Source organism: Dromiciops gliroides, chromosome 2 (genome assembly GCF_019393635.1).
Source record: "Dromiciops gliroides isolate mDroGli1 chromosome 2, mDroGli1.pri, whole genome shotgun sequence".
In the NCBI taxonomy this organism is placed as follows: Eukaryota; Metazoa; Chordata; class Mammalia; order Microbiotheria; family Microbiotheriidae; genus Dromiciops; species Dromiciops gliroides.
In genome coordinates this window covers 357,743,065-357,758,567 of record NC_057862.1, presented here as the reverse complement: position 1 = coordinate 357,758,567, position 15,503 = coordinate 357,743,065, and the positions used below count along the sequence as shown (strand labels likewise).

At 38.1% G+C, this 15,503-nt stretch overlaps 2 protein-coding genes across 5 annotated transcripts in view; both read right to left on the bottom strand.

Moving 5' to 3' along the window:
• The window catches only part of RNF130 (ring finger protein 130), a 135,415-nt gene that overhangs the window by 41,358 nt on the left and 78,554 nt on the right, over positions 1 to 15,503 (bottom strand). For all 4 annotated transcript variants that reach the window (XM_043984725.1, XM_043984723.1, XM_043984724.1 and 1 more), the window contains exon 4: positions 7,866 to 7,937. In XM_043984725.1, the coding sequence (XP_043840660.1) occupies positions 7,866 to 7,937 (72 nt within the window). The remainder of the gene's footprint in view (positions 1 to 7,865; positions 7,938 to 15,503) is intronic.
• LOC122742147 (40S ribosomal protein S17-like) lies at positions 12,742 to 14,869 on the bottom strand. The gene is made up of 2 exons (XM_043986190.1): positions 14,836 to 14,869; positions 12,742 to 13,221 (listed from the first exon to the last, which is right to left on the bottom strand). The coding sequence occupies exons 1-2, from the start codon at positions 14,867 to 14,869 to the stop codon at positions 12,785 to 12,787; spliced, it is 471 nt and encodes a 156-aa protein (XP_043842125.1). The 3' UTR covers positions 12,742 to 12,784.

Below are 15,503 nucleotides of genomic sequence, written 5' to 3'. Positions count from 1 at the left end.
AAACTCTTTTACTTGGCCTTCACACTCTCTTTTATGTGTTGTCTCTCCCTATTAGAATATAAACTCCTAGAATACTGTATGTAGTAGTAGCAATATTGTGATCAACTGAGAAAGATGTAGCTACACTGATCAATACAATAATCCATGACCATTTCAAAGGACTCTTTTTTTTTGTTTTTTTTTGTTTTTTTTTTAAGTGAGGCAATTGGGGTTAAGTGACTTGCCCAGGGTCACACAGCTAGTAAGTGTCAAGTGTCTGAGGCCGGATTTGAACTCAGGTACTCCTGACTCCAGGGCCAGTGCTTTATCCACTGCGCCACCTAGCCGCCCCTCAAAGGACTCTTGATGAAAAATGCTATCCACCTCCCAAAAGAGAAGTAATGAACTCTGAGTGCAAATTGAAGCACATTTTTCACCCAATTTTTCCTGCACTATTCATCCATTTATTTATTTATGGTGGCATGGCTAATTGGAAATATGTTTTACATGACTTCATATGTATTATAGTGTATTTTTTGCCCATTGGGTGAAGGGAGGGAGAGAGTTTGGATCTGAAAATAAAGAATTAAAAAATATAAACTCCTTGAAGGCAGGAACTGTTTTGTATATGTATTCCCAGCACTTGGCACAGTACCTCACATAAAGTGTTTAATAAATGCTCCTCACCCCTATTTATTAATGTCCTTCCTCGGAATTTTCTTTTTCAGGATAAACATCCTTAGATCTTTCAACAAATATGATGCGCTAGCATTTGATATATTCTCTGGTCTTTTCAAAATCTTGGTTTACTTTCTTCTTGATCTGCTCCATTTTATCAATGTGATGCCTAAAATGTAGCACCCAGAACTGAACTTCAGGTTATGGTGTGAAGAGGGGAGATCACAGCTGATTGAGCTACCTCTGAAACTGTACATAGTAGGCACTTAATAAATTCTTGTTCAATTTGAATATGACATATTTAGTCAGAGAATGTTTTCCAGAGAGAGGCAGATACAAAGTGTAATCATTTTAATATAATACTTAAAATTATAGAAACAGGTTTATAGATTTAGAGTTGGAAGAGATTTCTTAAACCCTTGAACCCAATCCTTTAATTTTATTAATTTTTTTTCAAATAACAAGGCATTTATTTATTTTTCCTTCCTTTTCTCCCACCCTTTTAATGGAAAAACAAAATCAAACCCTTGTAAGGAATCTACAAGGTTAAGTAAAACAAATTCCTGCATTGGCCATGTCCAAAAACATGTTTCATTCTATATCTTGAATCTATAACCTCACTGTCAAGAGCTAGGTAACACAGATCTCTGGAATTGCAGTTTATCATGGCACTGATCAGAATTCTAAAGGCTTTCAAAGTTTTGTCATCGTATAAATTGTTCTCTTATTTCTGCTCACTTCACTCTGCCTTTGTTCATACTGATATTCTCAATTTCCTCTGAAATTGTCCATTACTCATTTCTTATAGGACAACAATATTCTCTGTTATGTTCATATGCTATAATTTGTTTATTTTCCGGTAGGTGGGCACTCCCTTGGTTTTTGCGACATAAAAAGATCTGACATGAAATTTGTACACATGGGTCCATTTCCTATTTCTTTTATATTTTGGTGGTATAGACCTAGTAGTAGTATAGTTGGGTCAAAAGGTATGCAAGTGACTTTGGGGCATAGTTCCAGAATAAATGGAACAAATCACAGCTTGATCAAAAGTGCATCAGTGTATATGTTTATCCGCAGCCTCTCCAATGTTTATGATTTTCTCTTTTCAATTTAATTTTTGTTTTGGTGGGGCAATGAGGGTTAAGTGACTTGCCCAAGGTCACACAACTAGTAAGTGCCAAGTGTCTGAGGCCAGATTTGAATTCAGGTCCTCCTGAATCCAGGGCCGGTGCTTTATCCACTGTGCCACCTAGCTGCCTCCTTTTCAATTCAATTTTATTTTTCTCAATTACATAGAAACATAATTTTTTAGCGTTTTCTAAAAAAATTTGAGTTTCAAATTCTCTCCCTCTCCTCATCTGCTCCTCATTCCTTGAGAAGGTAAGTAATTTGATATAGATAATAAATGTATAGTCATGCAAAACATTTCCATATTAGCCATGTTCCAAAAGAAAACAAAGACCAACCCACCCCCCAAGAACAATAAAACAAAAAAAAGTATGCCTCAATTTGCATTAATATACCAGCAGTTCTTTCTCTGGAGATGGATGGCATTTTTCATTCTGAGTCCTTTGGAACTGTTTTAGATCACTGTATTGCTGAGAATAACCAAGTCATTCATAGCTGATCATCATACAATATGGCCATTAATCTGTATGCTGTTTACCTGGTTTTGCTCAATTCACTTTGCATTAGTTGATGTAAGTTCAGGTTTTTCTAAGAGCATCTTGCTTATCATTTTTTATAGCACAATAGGATTCCATCACAATCATATACCACAACTTGTTCAGACATTCCCCTATGTTTATCATTTTTGCCAATCAGATATGTGTGAGGTGAACTTCAGAATTGTTTCATTTGCAGAATTTCTTTAAAGATGAGGAAACTCAGGACCAGAGGGGTGAAGTGGCTTGTCCAAGGTCACAAAGGTAATAAGTTTCTGAGGCAAAACTTACACTCAAGAGTCACTGTGTATTTCAATATACTATATGCTGCTTTCCTGTTGAGCCCTATTGAGGTAGTCCTTGAGGATTGATTGTTCGGTTCAGAGTTTATTGAAGTATGAAAACTGAGACTGAGAGGAGTGAAGGGACTTGCCCAAAGTCACAGAGGGAGAAAGTGCCAGAGCCAAAATCAGAAGTAATGAAATGTTTTAATTTGAATTAGAGGGGAATACAGTCTGAATTAATCTGAATTACAGGATATGATTTGCAAGAAATGAAGGGTTTTTTTTAAACTTTCAATTTCACATAGTAAAGTGAAAGCAATGGGAAATTACTGGGGGACAACATGCTTTAACGAATGGATGAGAATGAACACATAATGGATACCTTTTGAATATCTGGAAATAGTTTTCCCTACTAAGATAAGAGATTTCTCAAGTTTGTGTATAGTGTCCCTTTAGAAAATATTTATTTCAAATTTAGATAAGCAACTCGGTCTGAATTATTCAATTTAATAAAGGGATTTATTAAATGTCTATTATTTGACAGGCACTGGGTATTGGGGATACAAAGACTCCAGATAAATTAGAATGCTATTTTCTTATTACCTTTCACTCATAGAAGCTATGACAAGTTATTATGACAAGTTTTATTTCTTAAGACAAGTTTTTATTTCAATTAAATTCTGAATTCTTAATTTAATATGAAGAAATATTTGGAATACATCCAAATATACAATACAAAATGAAGAATAAAAATGATAAATTTGCTTATATATTTCAATGTCTCAAGAGTTTTCAGACAGACACACATACATTCTGTAACAAGGCAAATCTGCAATTTACTTAAGAATTTTGGTACAAATTAACATTAAGAACATTGCTAGTATGCTCTTTACATGGTGGCAAGGAATTGGAAGTTGAGGGGGTACCCATCAATTGGGGAATGGCTGGACAAGTTGTGGTATATGAATACAATGGAATACTATTGTGCTGTAAGAAATGATGAGCAGGAGGAGTTCAGAGAAACCTGGAGGGTCTTGCGTGAGCTGATGATGAGTGAGATGAGCAGAACCAGAAGAGCATTGTACACAGTATCATCAACATTGAGTGTTGATCTACTGTGATGGACTATATTCTTCTCACCAATGCAATGGCACAAAAGAGTTCCAGGGAACTTGTGATGGAAGAGGATCTCCAAATCCAAGAAAAAGAAAAAAAAGACTTGAGGAGTATAGATGCTGAATGAACCATACTATTTCTTTTGTTTTTGATGCTGTTGTTTTTTTTCTATTTTGAGGTTTTTCATCATTGCTCTGATTTTTTTCTCTTATAACATGACTAATGCAGAAATATGTTTAATGTTATTATGTCTCTCTCTCTATATATATATAACCTATATCAGATTACCTGCTGTCTAGGGGAGGGGGGAGGGAGAAAAATCTGAAATTGTAAAGCTTGTATAAACAAAAGTTGAGAACTATCTTTACATGTAATGAAAAAAAAATAAAATACTTTATTAATTAAAAAAAAAGAACATTTCTAGTAGAGGAAAAGGAAGTAAAAGGAATAACATATCACAGCACTAACTGTACAGGATAAGTATTTTTATATTTCAAAGTATTTCTTTTTTCATATGTAGTATATTTGTACTTCAAATACATTAAGCCAAACTACAGAGAAATACAAGTAGCTTTTTTAGAAGGAAAAATTAAAATAGTCAAAGTTTAATTAAAATTAAAATAGAAATTAGTGGTATATTTTAAACTTTAGGTTAACAAGCTAAAATAATTATCAGACTATAATCTATAACTCAAGACCTCTTCTTTCAGGAAGGTTTCCATTATATCTTTTTATACTGAATCCCCACAGTATGTATGTGTGTGTGCATGCATCCGTATATGTGACATATACATGTTTGTTTATATACTACCTTAAAATGGACCACTAGTTTTTTTATGTATAATGACTATAAAACAATGAGCACATTTTTCATCATATTAAGTGCATAATGGATAGTATTGAGTCTGGAGTCAAGACCATCAGGGTTTAAATCCCACCTCTCATGCTGACTGTTCTGTAACTATGGCCAAGTCATTTAACTTTGCTGAGCCTCAGTTGCCGCATCTGTAGAATCTGGAGAGTAGTATAATAGATGATTTGTTTATTACTTCCTTCATAGGACTGTTGCAAGGGTAAATGATTATACATGTAAAATTCTGTCATTAAAGCACTATGTAATATTAGATGTTATGAAGATTATATCCCCCCTATCTAGGGTATGTAAAGGGGCTAAAATTCTAGCTATACTGTCTAAAATATCTAATGAGTGGTCGCAAATAAATTATAAGCTTTAGCAAGAGTTAGACTTTTAAGCATTTATTAAGGAGAATAAGAATTTGGTAAAGAGAGAGAGAAAGGCCTAGATTCCTCTATCTATCTCGGAGAGCTACAGTTCTGCTCCACTCTCCACAAGAGTCCTGGCGAAAGAGAGCGAGAGCACCAGCCTTGCCCCCTCTTCCTCCCACCAGCAAATGTCACTTCCTGATGCCAAAGAGCCATATGTCTTGCCCTCAGATGCCTTCTCCTCATGGCGGAGATTTGCTACAGTAAGTCTCCAGCAGGTGGCGTCATTCCAATTGTTACAGGTAATAAGTTTTGATGTTCCTTACATAGCATACCTTACCAGATGATAGGTATATATTTAGGCTAAAAGATCACTGAACTGAATTTTCTAACTTAAATTCCAAAGAAAAAGACCCTTTTCTGATTTTGAACCAGGTTGCCTCATGGAAATCACTCTGTGATAATGAATTTTTCTATTTTAAAGATTTATGGAGAAAATGGATACTTGGGGGCAGCTGGGGGGTGCAGTGGATAAAGCACTGGCCCTGGATTCAGAAGGACCTGAGTTCAAATCCAGCCTCAGACACTTGATACTAGCTGTGTGACCCTGGGTAAGTCACTTAACCCTCATTGCTCCACAAAAAAACAAAACAAAACAAAACAAAAACAAAAAAAAGAAAGAAAAAAGAAAGAAAATGGATACTTGCATATACTGTTGCTCTTTGGGACCGGCCTATTGCAGAAGAGCATCAAGATGCAGTCATCTTGTGGGACTATCTTATTCTTTTTTTAAAATTTTTTTTTCTAGTGAGGCAATTGGGGTTAAGTGACTTGCCCACGGTCACACAGCTGGTAAGTGTTAAGTGTCTGAGGCTGGATTTGAACTCAGGTCCTCCTGAATCCAGGGCTGGTGCTCTATCCACTGCGCCACCTAGCTGCCCTGGGACTATCTTATTCTTTACAAAGTCATTATCTATAAAAATATGCTTTCACAATGAAATGCTTCATTGTATCCAGGGCCTTCTTGCTTTCTGTCCCCTCGCACACCCCCTTGCCAGCTCCCCAAAATTCTCAGTCTTCTGCCCTAGGACGTAAACTCACCCTCTCATTTCTATTCCTAGAAACTCTTTGACCTTCCACCCCTTCTAGACTTCTGGAATACAGCATGATACAGAAAAAAAGAGTGCTGTATCTGAGAATCAGATGATTTGACTGTTTGAATTCTGTCTCTGCCACTTGCTGTTTGACCACTGAGAAAGCCAATTATTCTCTCTGGGTCTCAGGTCCTCATCTCTGTGATTAGGGGGTTGGACTAGATGACCCCTTTCAGGTCTAAATCTGTGATCAAGTTAGATATATTTGATTTCTCATATCAATAAAGGAATGGTTTTTGTTAATAGTGAATATACTGAGTCAACAGTTTTTAGGAGTTTGGAAGCTGTTGTTATTTTTGTTTTTGCAGGGCAATGAAGGTTAAGTGACTTGCCCTGGGTCACACAGCTATTAAGTGTCAAGTGTCTGAGGTGAAATTTGAACTCGGGTCCTCCTGAATCCAGGGCCAGTGCTTTATCCACTGTGCCACCTAGCTGTCACCTGGGGGATTGGAAGTTAATGTATTCCTGTGGTACACTTAAAGGATTATGGGTAGTTTCTGCAGTTTTGTTTTGGTTTTTTTGGTGAGGCAATTGTGGTTAAGTGACTTGCCCAGGGTCACACAGCTAGTAAGAGTCAAGTGTCTGAGTGGGATTTGAACTCAGGTCCTCCTGACTCCAGGGCTGGTGCTCTATCCACTGTGCCACCTAGCTGCTCCTGAATATTTTTTTGGTATTGGAATTTAGCCTTTGCAAATATAACTTTGATATTGTTCTTTGAAGTTTCCTAACTTTATATGCTATCTGGAAGAGTGAAGAGCTCTGTAGGGCTTCAATTGTCTATTTACCTCTCTGGGTTTAAGTGAGCAAACCAAGAACTTGGTTTACATAAGTGAACCTGTAAGGAACTCCAACCTTTCTACTCTACTACCTAGCCCATACTTGAAGAATGTCTAAGCAGTTCCCTCCTTTCAATGGTAGCAGGGGAAAAGATCATAACATAAGCTCTGACATGGTTTGAGGTAGGCAGGAAGAGAATTAAGTTGTCCCATCTGCCTAACAATCCTACCATTATAATAATTTTTAAAAGAACATCAAACGTTAGCAGAAGGAAAGCTAACTATACTTGGGAAAAAAGGAATCAGAGCAGGCTAAGGTCATTTCAGTGGTATTAATGGCAGCCAGGTGGTACAGTGGATGGAGTGCTGGGCCTGGAGTCAGGAAGACTCATCTTTGTGAGTTCAAATCTGGTGTCAGACAATTATCAGCTGTGTGACCCCGGTCAAGTCACTTAACCCTCTTTGTCTCAGTATCCTCATCTATAAAATGAGCTGGAGAAGGAAGTGGCAAATCACTCCAATATCTTTAATCAAGAAAAACCCGGATGGGGTTACGAAGAGTTAGACATGACTGAAAACGACTGAAAAACAACAAAATGGCAAGAGAATTTATCCTTTGGGAGAGCTAGAGACTTTTATGAAAAGTTTTCAGAATGATACAATGTAGCCAAGACTTGAAAGGGAAATTTGTTTGAAAGGATATACTGTATCTTTTTTTTTTTTTTGCGGGGCAATAGGGGTTAAGTGACTTGCCCAGGGTCACACAGCTAGTAAGTGTCAAGTGTCTGAGGCTGGATTTGAACTCAGGTACTCCTGAATCCAGGGCCGGTGCTTTATCCACTGCGCTACCTAGCCGCCCCAGATATACTGTATCTTTAAAAATTATAATAAATCAAACTAAAACCATAACAGAAGTATTTTTGCACACCAAAACAAAAATGAACTTCATTTACTATTTGATATTGTTACATTCCTTCATTATCATACCTTATCACCCTTCTTTACTGTTCTTGTTGTCAATTTGCTGATGGCTTTCTTGGCTGCATCTCCAAGACGACGCTATAAAAATTGAAAAGAAAAAGCAGGTATTAAAATGTCAAGGCTTCAAACAATTTTTTTCTTTTAAATAATTTAATTTGTTCAGGTACTAATATCCTGCCTCATTCTCTCTGCCATATCAGTGAGGTCTCAGAGTAGAAGATTCCTAAAAGGGTTCCAAATTTAGAAATGGGCAGCAGCCAGAGTCTAGGAGCCAGATGAAGACAGACAGCAGCTGTAGCAGAACAAACAGATCATTTGTCCAGCACTGCTGTGACAACAGACATCCCAAAGAAGACAAAATTTCAATGGCATTATTAAGAGAATCAAGTGTCAAGAGTTACTACCGTATAAAGGTCTGTCTGCATTTTTTTGAGTTCAAAATACCATGCCATGTAAAAATACTTTTTTGATATTATAAGAACTGTGAACATTATCCTAAACTCCATGAACTTTATTTAATTTCACTGTAAAATGGTGGAACCAATCACTATTCTATGAATAAACCTTGTTTTAGTAAAATGAAATTCCTCACACTGGAATTTCTTCCCAATGGAAAATACCCCTACTTCATGATTTCTAAAAATGTTATGAGCCCCATCTCTAATAACATTTTGTTTGACCTCTGTAAAGAATTAATTGTTATTTGAGGTTTTTATGCCTCGGTGTGCACTGGCCTGGGGCTCCACAAACCGCACGGTGCTCCACCCACTGGTTGTAGCCATTGCCATGGCGCTGGCACCTCATGTCATCACCACTCGCTGACACCTACATGGGCCTGGCAAAATTATAATGATTGGAAGCCTAGTGAAGGCAGTCCTGTGACTGTCAGAGCGGCCAGACAATTGGTTGGGGGCTGTGTGGGGTTTCTGGGAACAGGGAGAATTCAGCATTCTAGCTAGAAGCTGGAAGGCGACAGGAGCTCTGCTGCATATTCTCAGCTGATTCCTGGGTGGTAGTATTTTTCAGGTTGTATAATTTTCCTTTCCCCATTTTATTTCCTTTCCCTTGATCCTACTGATCCTGTTTGTGTGTGTGTGTGTTTTTTTTTTAAGTTCGTCCTTGTTAAAATAAATCCTGTTCTGTTTTGAGGGAGGCTGCTGGTCTCCTTCCTTGCCCCAGTATTGCGGCGAGCCGTTTAGCTAACATTCCCCAATTAAAAATTGGTCCCCACACCTCTCATGATATAGTGAGCATATCAATCATTCTCGTCTGAACAATCATGCTCGTTTTAATTTTCTGTAGTACTGTCCTCTCCTGGGTTCCTTTCCTATTTTTCTATTTTGCCAGTTTCTTATGACCTTATTTTGGATGTTGTCCAGGAGCCCTTATACCATCCTTCCGAAAGAGATCATCCACTCTTGTGGTTTTAACTATCTTTATACAGATTACTTCCAAAGCTTTACCTCTCTAACCTGAAATTTACTTCCTAATTTGAAAATACTATCAAATGGACATTCTACTACAAATCAGAAGCTTCCGACTCTGCTCTGCAGAGCACCATCCAGATTCCTGTTCTACTCCTATCCTCACATAGAATCCAATTTTTTCCTTCTTCTGATTCTGAGCTAAACTTATTACTCACAGACCATTCTGTCTTCTGCCTTTTCTTTGCCATTCCATATCCCTCCAAGGAACCCTCCCGGCTCAATTCATAGCCTATGATTCTACTGTACCTAACATATTCTACTTAGTTACATACATAAGAACTATTTTTCTTCTAAGTATTTATTCTACCCAATCTATTTCGACTCTAATAATAATAGCTAGCATTTACATAGTGCTTCAAGATTTGTAAAGTACTTTATAAATATTGCCTCATTTATTTCTCACAACAACCCTGGTAGAGAGGTGTTATTACCATCATCATTTTACAAATGAAGTGTGGAGGCACAGTGAGGTTAAATGACTTACACAGTAAGTGTCTAAGGCTGAATTTGAACTCAGGTTTTCCTGACTCTAGTCCTCCAGTGCTCTATCCATTATGTCACTCAGTTGTCTATATTTGTCTATATTGCCTTCGTATTAGAAGAATATTAGCTTCTCAATTGCCTGGATCACAGCTACCATAACTATATAAAGAATATTAACTAGGTTTTCATAGAACTGAATAAATTCAAAAGTGATAAAAGTGACAGTCTCTACTCTCAAGGAACTTACATTCTACCAGAGAGGCCACAGCTCGAACACAGATAATTATAACCCAAAGAAGGGAGTGACTGAGCAAAGGAAAAATCCAGACAAAGTATCCTAGGAATAGCTGATGAAGAAAAGAACACTTTCAGCCAGTGGGATTAGGGAAAGCTACTTAGAAAAGGTAGCATCTAAGCCAAGCGTTGATGGAAGATAAGGAATTTTTAAGGAAGAAATTACATTCCAAGCACTGGGAGACATTTTGTGGCAATACATAGATGTCAGTGATGACATGTCTCATTTGGTGGAACATCTAATAGGATGCAGTTTGACTGAAATAGATTGATTATATGAGGGAGAATAATATGAAATAAAAGTGGAGAAGTAGGTTGAGGCTAAATTTATAGAACCCTAAGTACCTTAAATAAGGACTAAGAAATAGAATAATACATTTTTTTCAGGGCAATGGGGGTTAAGTGACTTGCCCAGGGTCACACAGTTAGTAAATGTCAAGTGTCCAAGGCCGGATTTGAACTCAGGTCCTCCTGAATCCAGGGCCGGTGCTTTATCCACTACGCCACCTAGCTGCCCCCTGAATAATACATTTAGGATCTTAAATAAGAAGTTTTTATTTTATTCACGAGGTAATTGAGAGTCACTGAAGATATTTGGACATGGGAAGGATATGGTTCCTCAGAAAAGTAATTTTGGAAGCTATGTAAATGATGAATTGGAGAGAAATTGAAGGGAAACCAATGCAGGACTATTATAATAATGTAGGTGAGAGGTAATGAGAGTCAGAACTAAAATAACATTAAGTGTAATAGAAAGATAAGGATAGATGTATGGGATGTCATGAAGGTGGAATCTAAAAAACTTACCAAATGACTGGTTATGGGGGGATGAGAGAGGGAAGAATCAAAGGTAACTTGGGTTTTAGACCTGATGGGGATACTACCAACAACAAATGCTGAGTATTGTGATGTTGGCAAAATATATAAACTATGCAGGTGGAGCTGTCCAGCATGCAACTAAAGCAGTAGGAATAAAGTTTAGAGAGAGAGGAAGGGATTTTATATACACATGTACACACACAAGTAGTCACATACATACATATACCTCAGAGTCACCTTGTAGAGATGATAATGGAATTTATGAAAGAAGACAAGATTATTAAAGTATATAGAGAGAAGGGCCCAGGACAGGGCCTGTTCTGACAGGAATACCAGACTCCCTAGAAAACACTTTCTCCTGTTCAGACCTGCCATGAAGTGGACACAGCCACAATGGCTATCAAGTTGTTGGAACCCTGAGAGACAACCCTGAGTCTTCTAATACCTTCCTTCGGTGGAATTCTCTTCATCCACTGGTACTCTACCTATACTTAACTCCTAATAGTTATCATACTCTTATCCCTCTCTCCCCATCTCAGTGATACTAAGTCCAAGCTGCCAAAGAATTCCATTCCCTAACTCTTGCTATTTGTTCTCTCATTCCCATCCATCACAACCCTTGACAATATTTCACTGCAGATTTGCTCACTCCTTGAACTGTGCCCTCTAGAAGGCCTACTCAATAATTACACTTCTTATGTTGAACCTCATTCTTGCTCCTTCCATCTTCTGGCACTTATTAATACTTGGCCCCCTCTGGAAGATACTGCAACCCTTTCCAGTAAGGGATGTGCCTTCTCTCATAGCCATGGACTCAGTGATTATGGTAGGGGAGGTAGAGTACTCCTTGCTTATCATTGTATTTTTACCACTATTATTCAGTAATCTCTTCCATGAGGTTCACTGAGGTTCATGCTATCCAAATTTAACTTCCATCTGGACAATGCTGGTGACCATTATCAATTGACAACTACCCTTGCCATAACCCCTGCCCCTGACAGTCTTCTTTATTTATTTCAATGCTTGCCATAATATTAGGGGTCTTCAACATACATAGAGAGGTTCTTTCAAATACCTTAACTTCCTAGTTCTTCAATCGACTCTACTCCTTTAACCTCCATTCCACCTCCATCCCAAACAAGGATGGCCATACCCTTGATACTACCATCACCCCAAAGTGTTCCACTTCTATGTTTAAGAACTTCAAAATTCCTTTATTTCATCATAATCTTTTATAATTCCATCTTTTTTTTTTTTTTTTGCCTTGGGCCCCTAAACCTGTTTTTCATATTCACCATGATCTTCATTCAATCCCTTTACCTCTCAGTACTTTCTCACACCTCCCTATATTGGTTGCATTCTCCTCCTCCCTAACCCAGATACCGACACCTTGGTGACCCAGTTTAACTCTACAGCACGTTCTACACTTGAATTTCTTGTCAATTTTGCCAAACCCTAACCTTGAATTATTCCGATTATCCACAGCCTTTGCTCCTATTTACATATTGCTGAATGAAGTTACAAAACCATGCTGACAGAGTGCATCTTTGCAAGATTTGTGTGATCTAATTTCAAATGGGCCTTCAGTGGTAAAAGGAAATGCTTTAATTCCTTCTTCTTTTTTTTTTTTAGTGAGGCAATTGGGCTTAAGTGACTTGCCCAGGGTCACACAGCTAGTAAGTGTTAAGTGTCTGAGACTGGATTTGAACTCAGGTACTCCTGAATCCAGGGCCGGTGCTCTATCCACTGCACCACCTAGCTGCCCTTTAATTCCTTCTTTTTTTTTTTTTTTTTTTTTCTGGGGGGTTCCCAAGTTTATTGCAAAGAACACAAAAGTAAACATTAAACAGCTCCTCTTGGTGTTTTGAAGTTCATCCCAACCGTGGGCTGGGTAACTTGCAGGTTGGACAAACTGCCAAAGTCCAGGAGTTTCAACATTTCTTTGGTATCAGGGTCCACTTCAATGATCTCCTGATCCAAAGCAGAGACCTCAGGGACATAGTTATCCCTCCTTTCTCTTTCTTCTTCCTGCAACTTGATGGAGATACCTCTCACAGGGCCTCTCTGGATGCGCTTCATCAGATGAGTAACATATCCGGCGATCTTGTTGCGGAGCTTCTTGCTGGGGATGATGGCGATCTCCTCGCACACGCGCTTGTTGGTGTGGAAGTCGTTACCCAGGCGGGTGTAGTACTTTTCGATGATGACCCGCGCCGCCTTCTTCACGGTCTTGGTCCGAACGCGACCCATGTTGGCTGCTGGGGGTGAAGGGCTAATTCCTTCTTAATCAATTCTCTATTCCATTCACTGAAGCAGCCATTTCAAATCTTGTCTTCTCTACTCGAGGCTCTCACAGAACTAATTCCCCTGCCCTCTCAATAGAGGGCCATATTTCATATTTCACCTCTCTTCCCCCAAAACTATGATGGCATAGACAAGATCCAAGAGCAGTCTCTTCTACTTTTCTCATTTATGTTATATTACTTTGACCAAATCACTTATTCATTCCTCCTTCATTCTAGTCTCTGATGACGTGGCCCTAGTTCCTGTCAATGCCAACCACCCTTTATACAATCTTCTGACTTTCTGGCAGATTGCCCTACTCTTTCTCTCATCTTCAATCTCTCCTTATCTATTGGCTCTTTCCTTATTGCCAGTAAACATGCCCATGTCTCCTTCTTTCTTAAAAACATCCTCACTAGATCCTGACATTTCCACTAGCTATCAACCTATATCTTTCTTTGCCGTCTCTTCCTCTTCTCTCACTCTGTTCTAAGTACTCTGAAATCTGGCTTCCAAACTCATTATTTAACTGGGGTTGTTTTCTCCAAAATTTCCAATGATTTCTTTTTCTCTACCAATGATCTCTTAGTCACCAAACCTAAAGTACCTCTCAATCCTCATTCCTTTTCCCTACTTAATAGTATTTTATTTTTTCCAATTATATGTAAAGATAGTTTAATATTCATTTGGGGGGGGGTTGGTGAGGCAATGAGGGTTAAATGACTTGCCCAGGGTCACACAGCTAGTAAGTGTCAAGTATCTAAGGCTGGATTTGAACTCAGGTCCTCCTGAATCCAGGGCCGGTGCTTTATCCACTGCGCCACCTAGCTGCCCCAATATTCATTTTTATAAGATTTTGAGCGTAATTTCAGAGTTCAAGACTATGAAGGTTGAAAAGTTTTTGGTGACAATGAGGTTACTTATGACCATTCCTTTGAGTGGCTGAGTGGAGATGGAAGTCTTGGGGACTGACAGGTGAAGCTGGAGGCCAGGGTGTCTGAAGGGTCATCAACATGAATACTTTAGTTAGAACATTCTATATGTGACTGACTAATGTTGTAGGATAAAGAATATTTAATATACATTACCATACAAAGGAATGTTGATTTTAGCAGTCAGAAAATAACTTGAACAAAGCTGCACTATCAATAAAGATTATCCTATATTAGCTATAAAAACTAATTTTATTTTCAAATAGGCAGAAAAACACTTAGATTAGTCCAAATGCTCACTCTAGTATAGTAATAACAATTTGTTCTAAGCTAGTTTAGAATGGCTGTTTACCAGATGGTTCATGGGGGGGGGGGGGGAAGAGAGAGAGAGAGAGAGAGAGAGAGAGAGAGAGAGAGAGAGAGAGAGAGAGAGAGAGATCATTCTGATTTCTACAGTTCAGTAACCAGAACATCACATAGAAACAGAATACGTATGTATGTGTATGTATATCCACACATGTAAATAAGCATGTAGGAGCTAGTTCTTCTTTTTAAACAATTAGGGATATCTAGGGCTTTTACAAATTATCTTCTGAAATGACCTTTAACCTTCTTCATCCTTCTAGTGTGTCTGTATCCTGAATTTATTTTGCATCTACTTTTACATGTACATTCCACCTCTGATACAACGGAAAGGCAGGGGCTGTTCCATTTTAGTCTTTGTATTGCATTACTACTAACTAGTATACTGCCTGTCACATAGGAACATAGTTCTAGAGTTAGGAAGGACTCAGAGACTAATTCCCTTATTCTACAGATGAATAAATTGAGGCCTAGGATGATTAACTGACTAGCTGCCCAAGGTCACAGACAGTAACTGTCAGTGGCAGAATTTGAACTCGGGTCCTCTGATTCCAATCTGACCTCAGATTACTGGCTGTGTGACCCTGAGCAAGTCATTTTACCTGTTTGTCTCAGTTTCCTCAACTATAAAATGAGGATAATACACCTACCTCATAGGGTTGTTATGAGGATCAAATAAGATAACTGTAAAGTGCTTAGCACAGTACCTGGCATATAGTAAGTGCTATAGAAGTCTTAGTTTATTATTCTTATCATTATTATTAACATAGCATGAGTACATGCTTATTGATTGCTCTAATATTTTTCTTAATGTGCAGCTCACTTTGAACATAATAGTTATCTACGAAATATTTATTTGAAAGAATGGACAGCAATTGATAGTACTATAGGCCCTTATTTACTCACTAAGAATTTATTTAAGCACCTACTTTCTGGAGATTATTATCTTAGAGGCTAATGAAGAAGACAAAAGAAGAAAATAA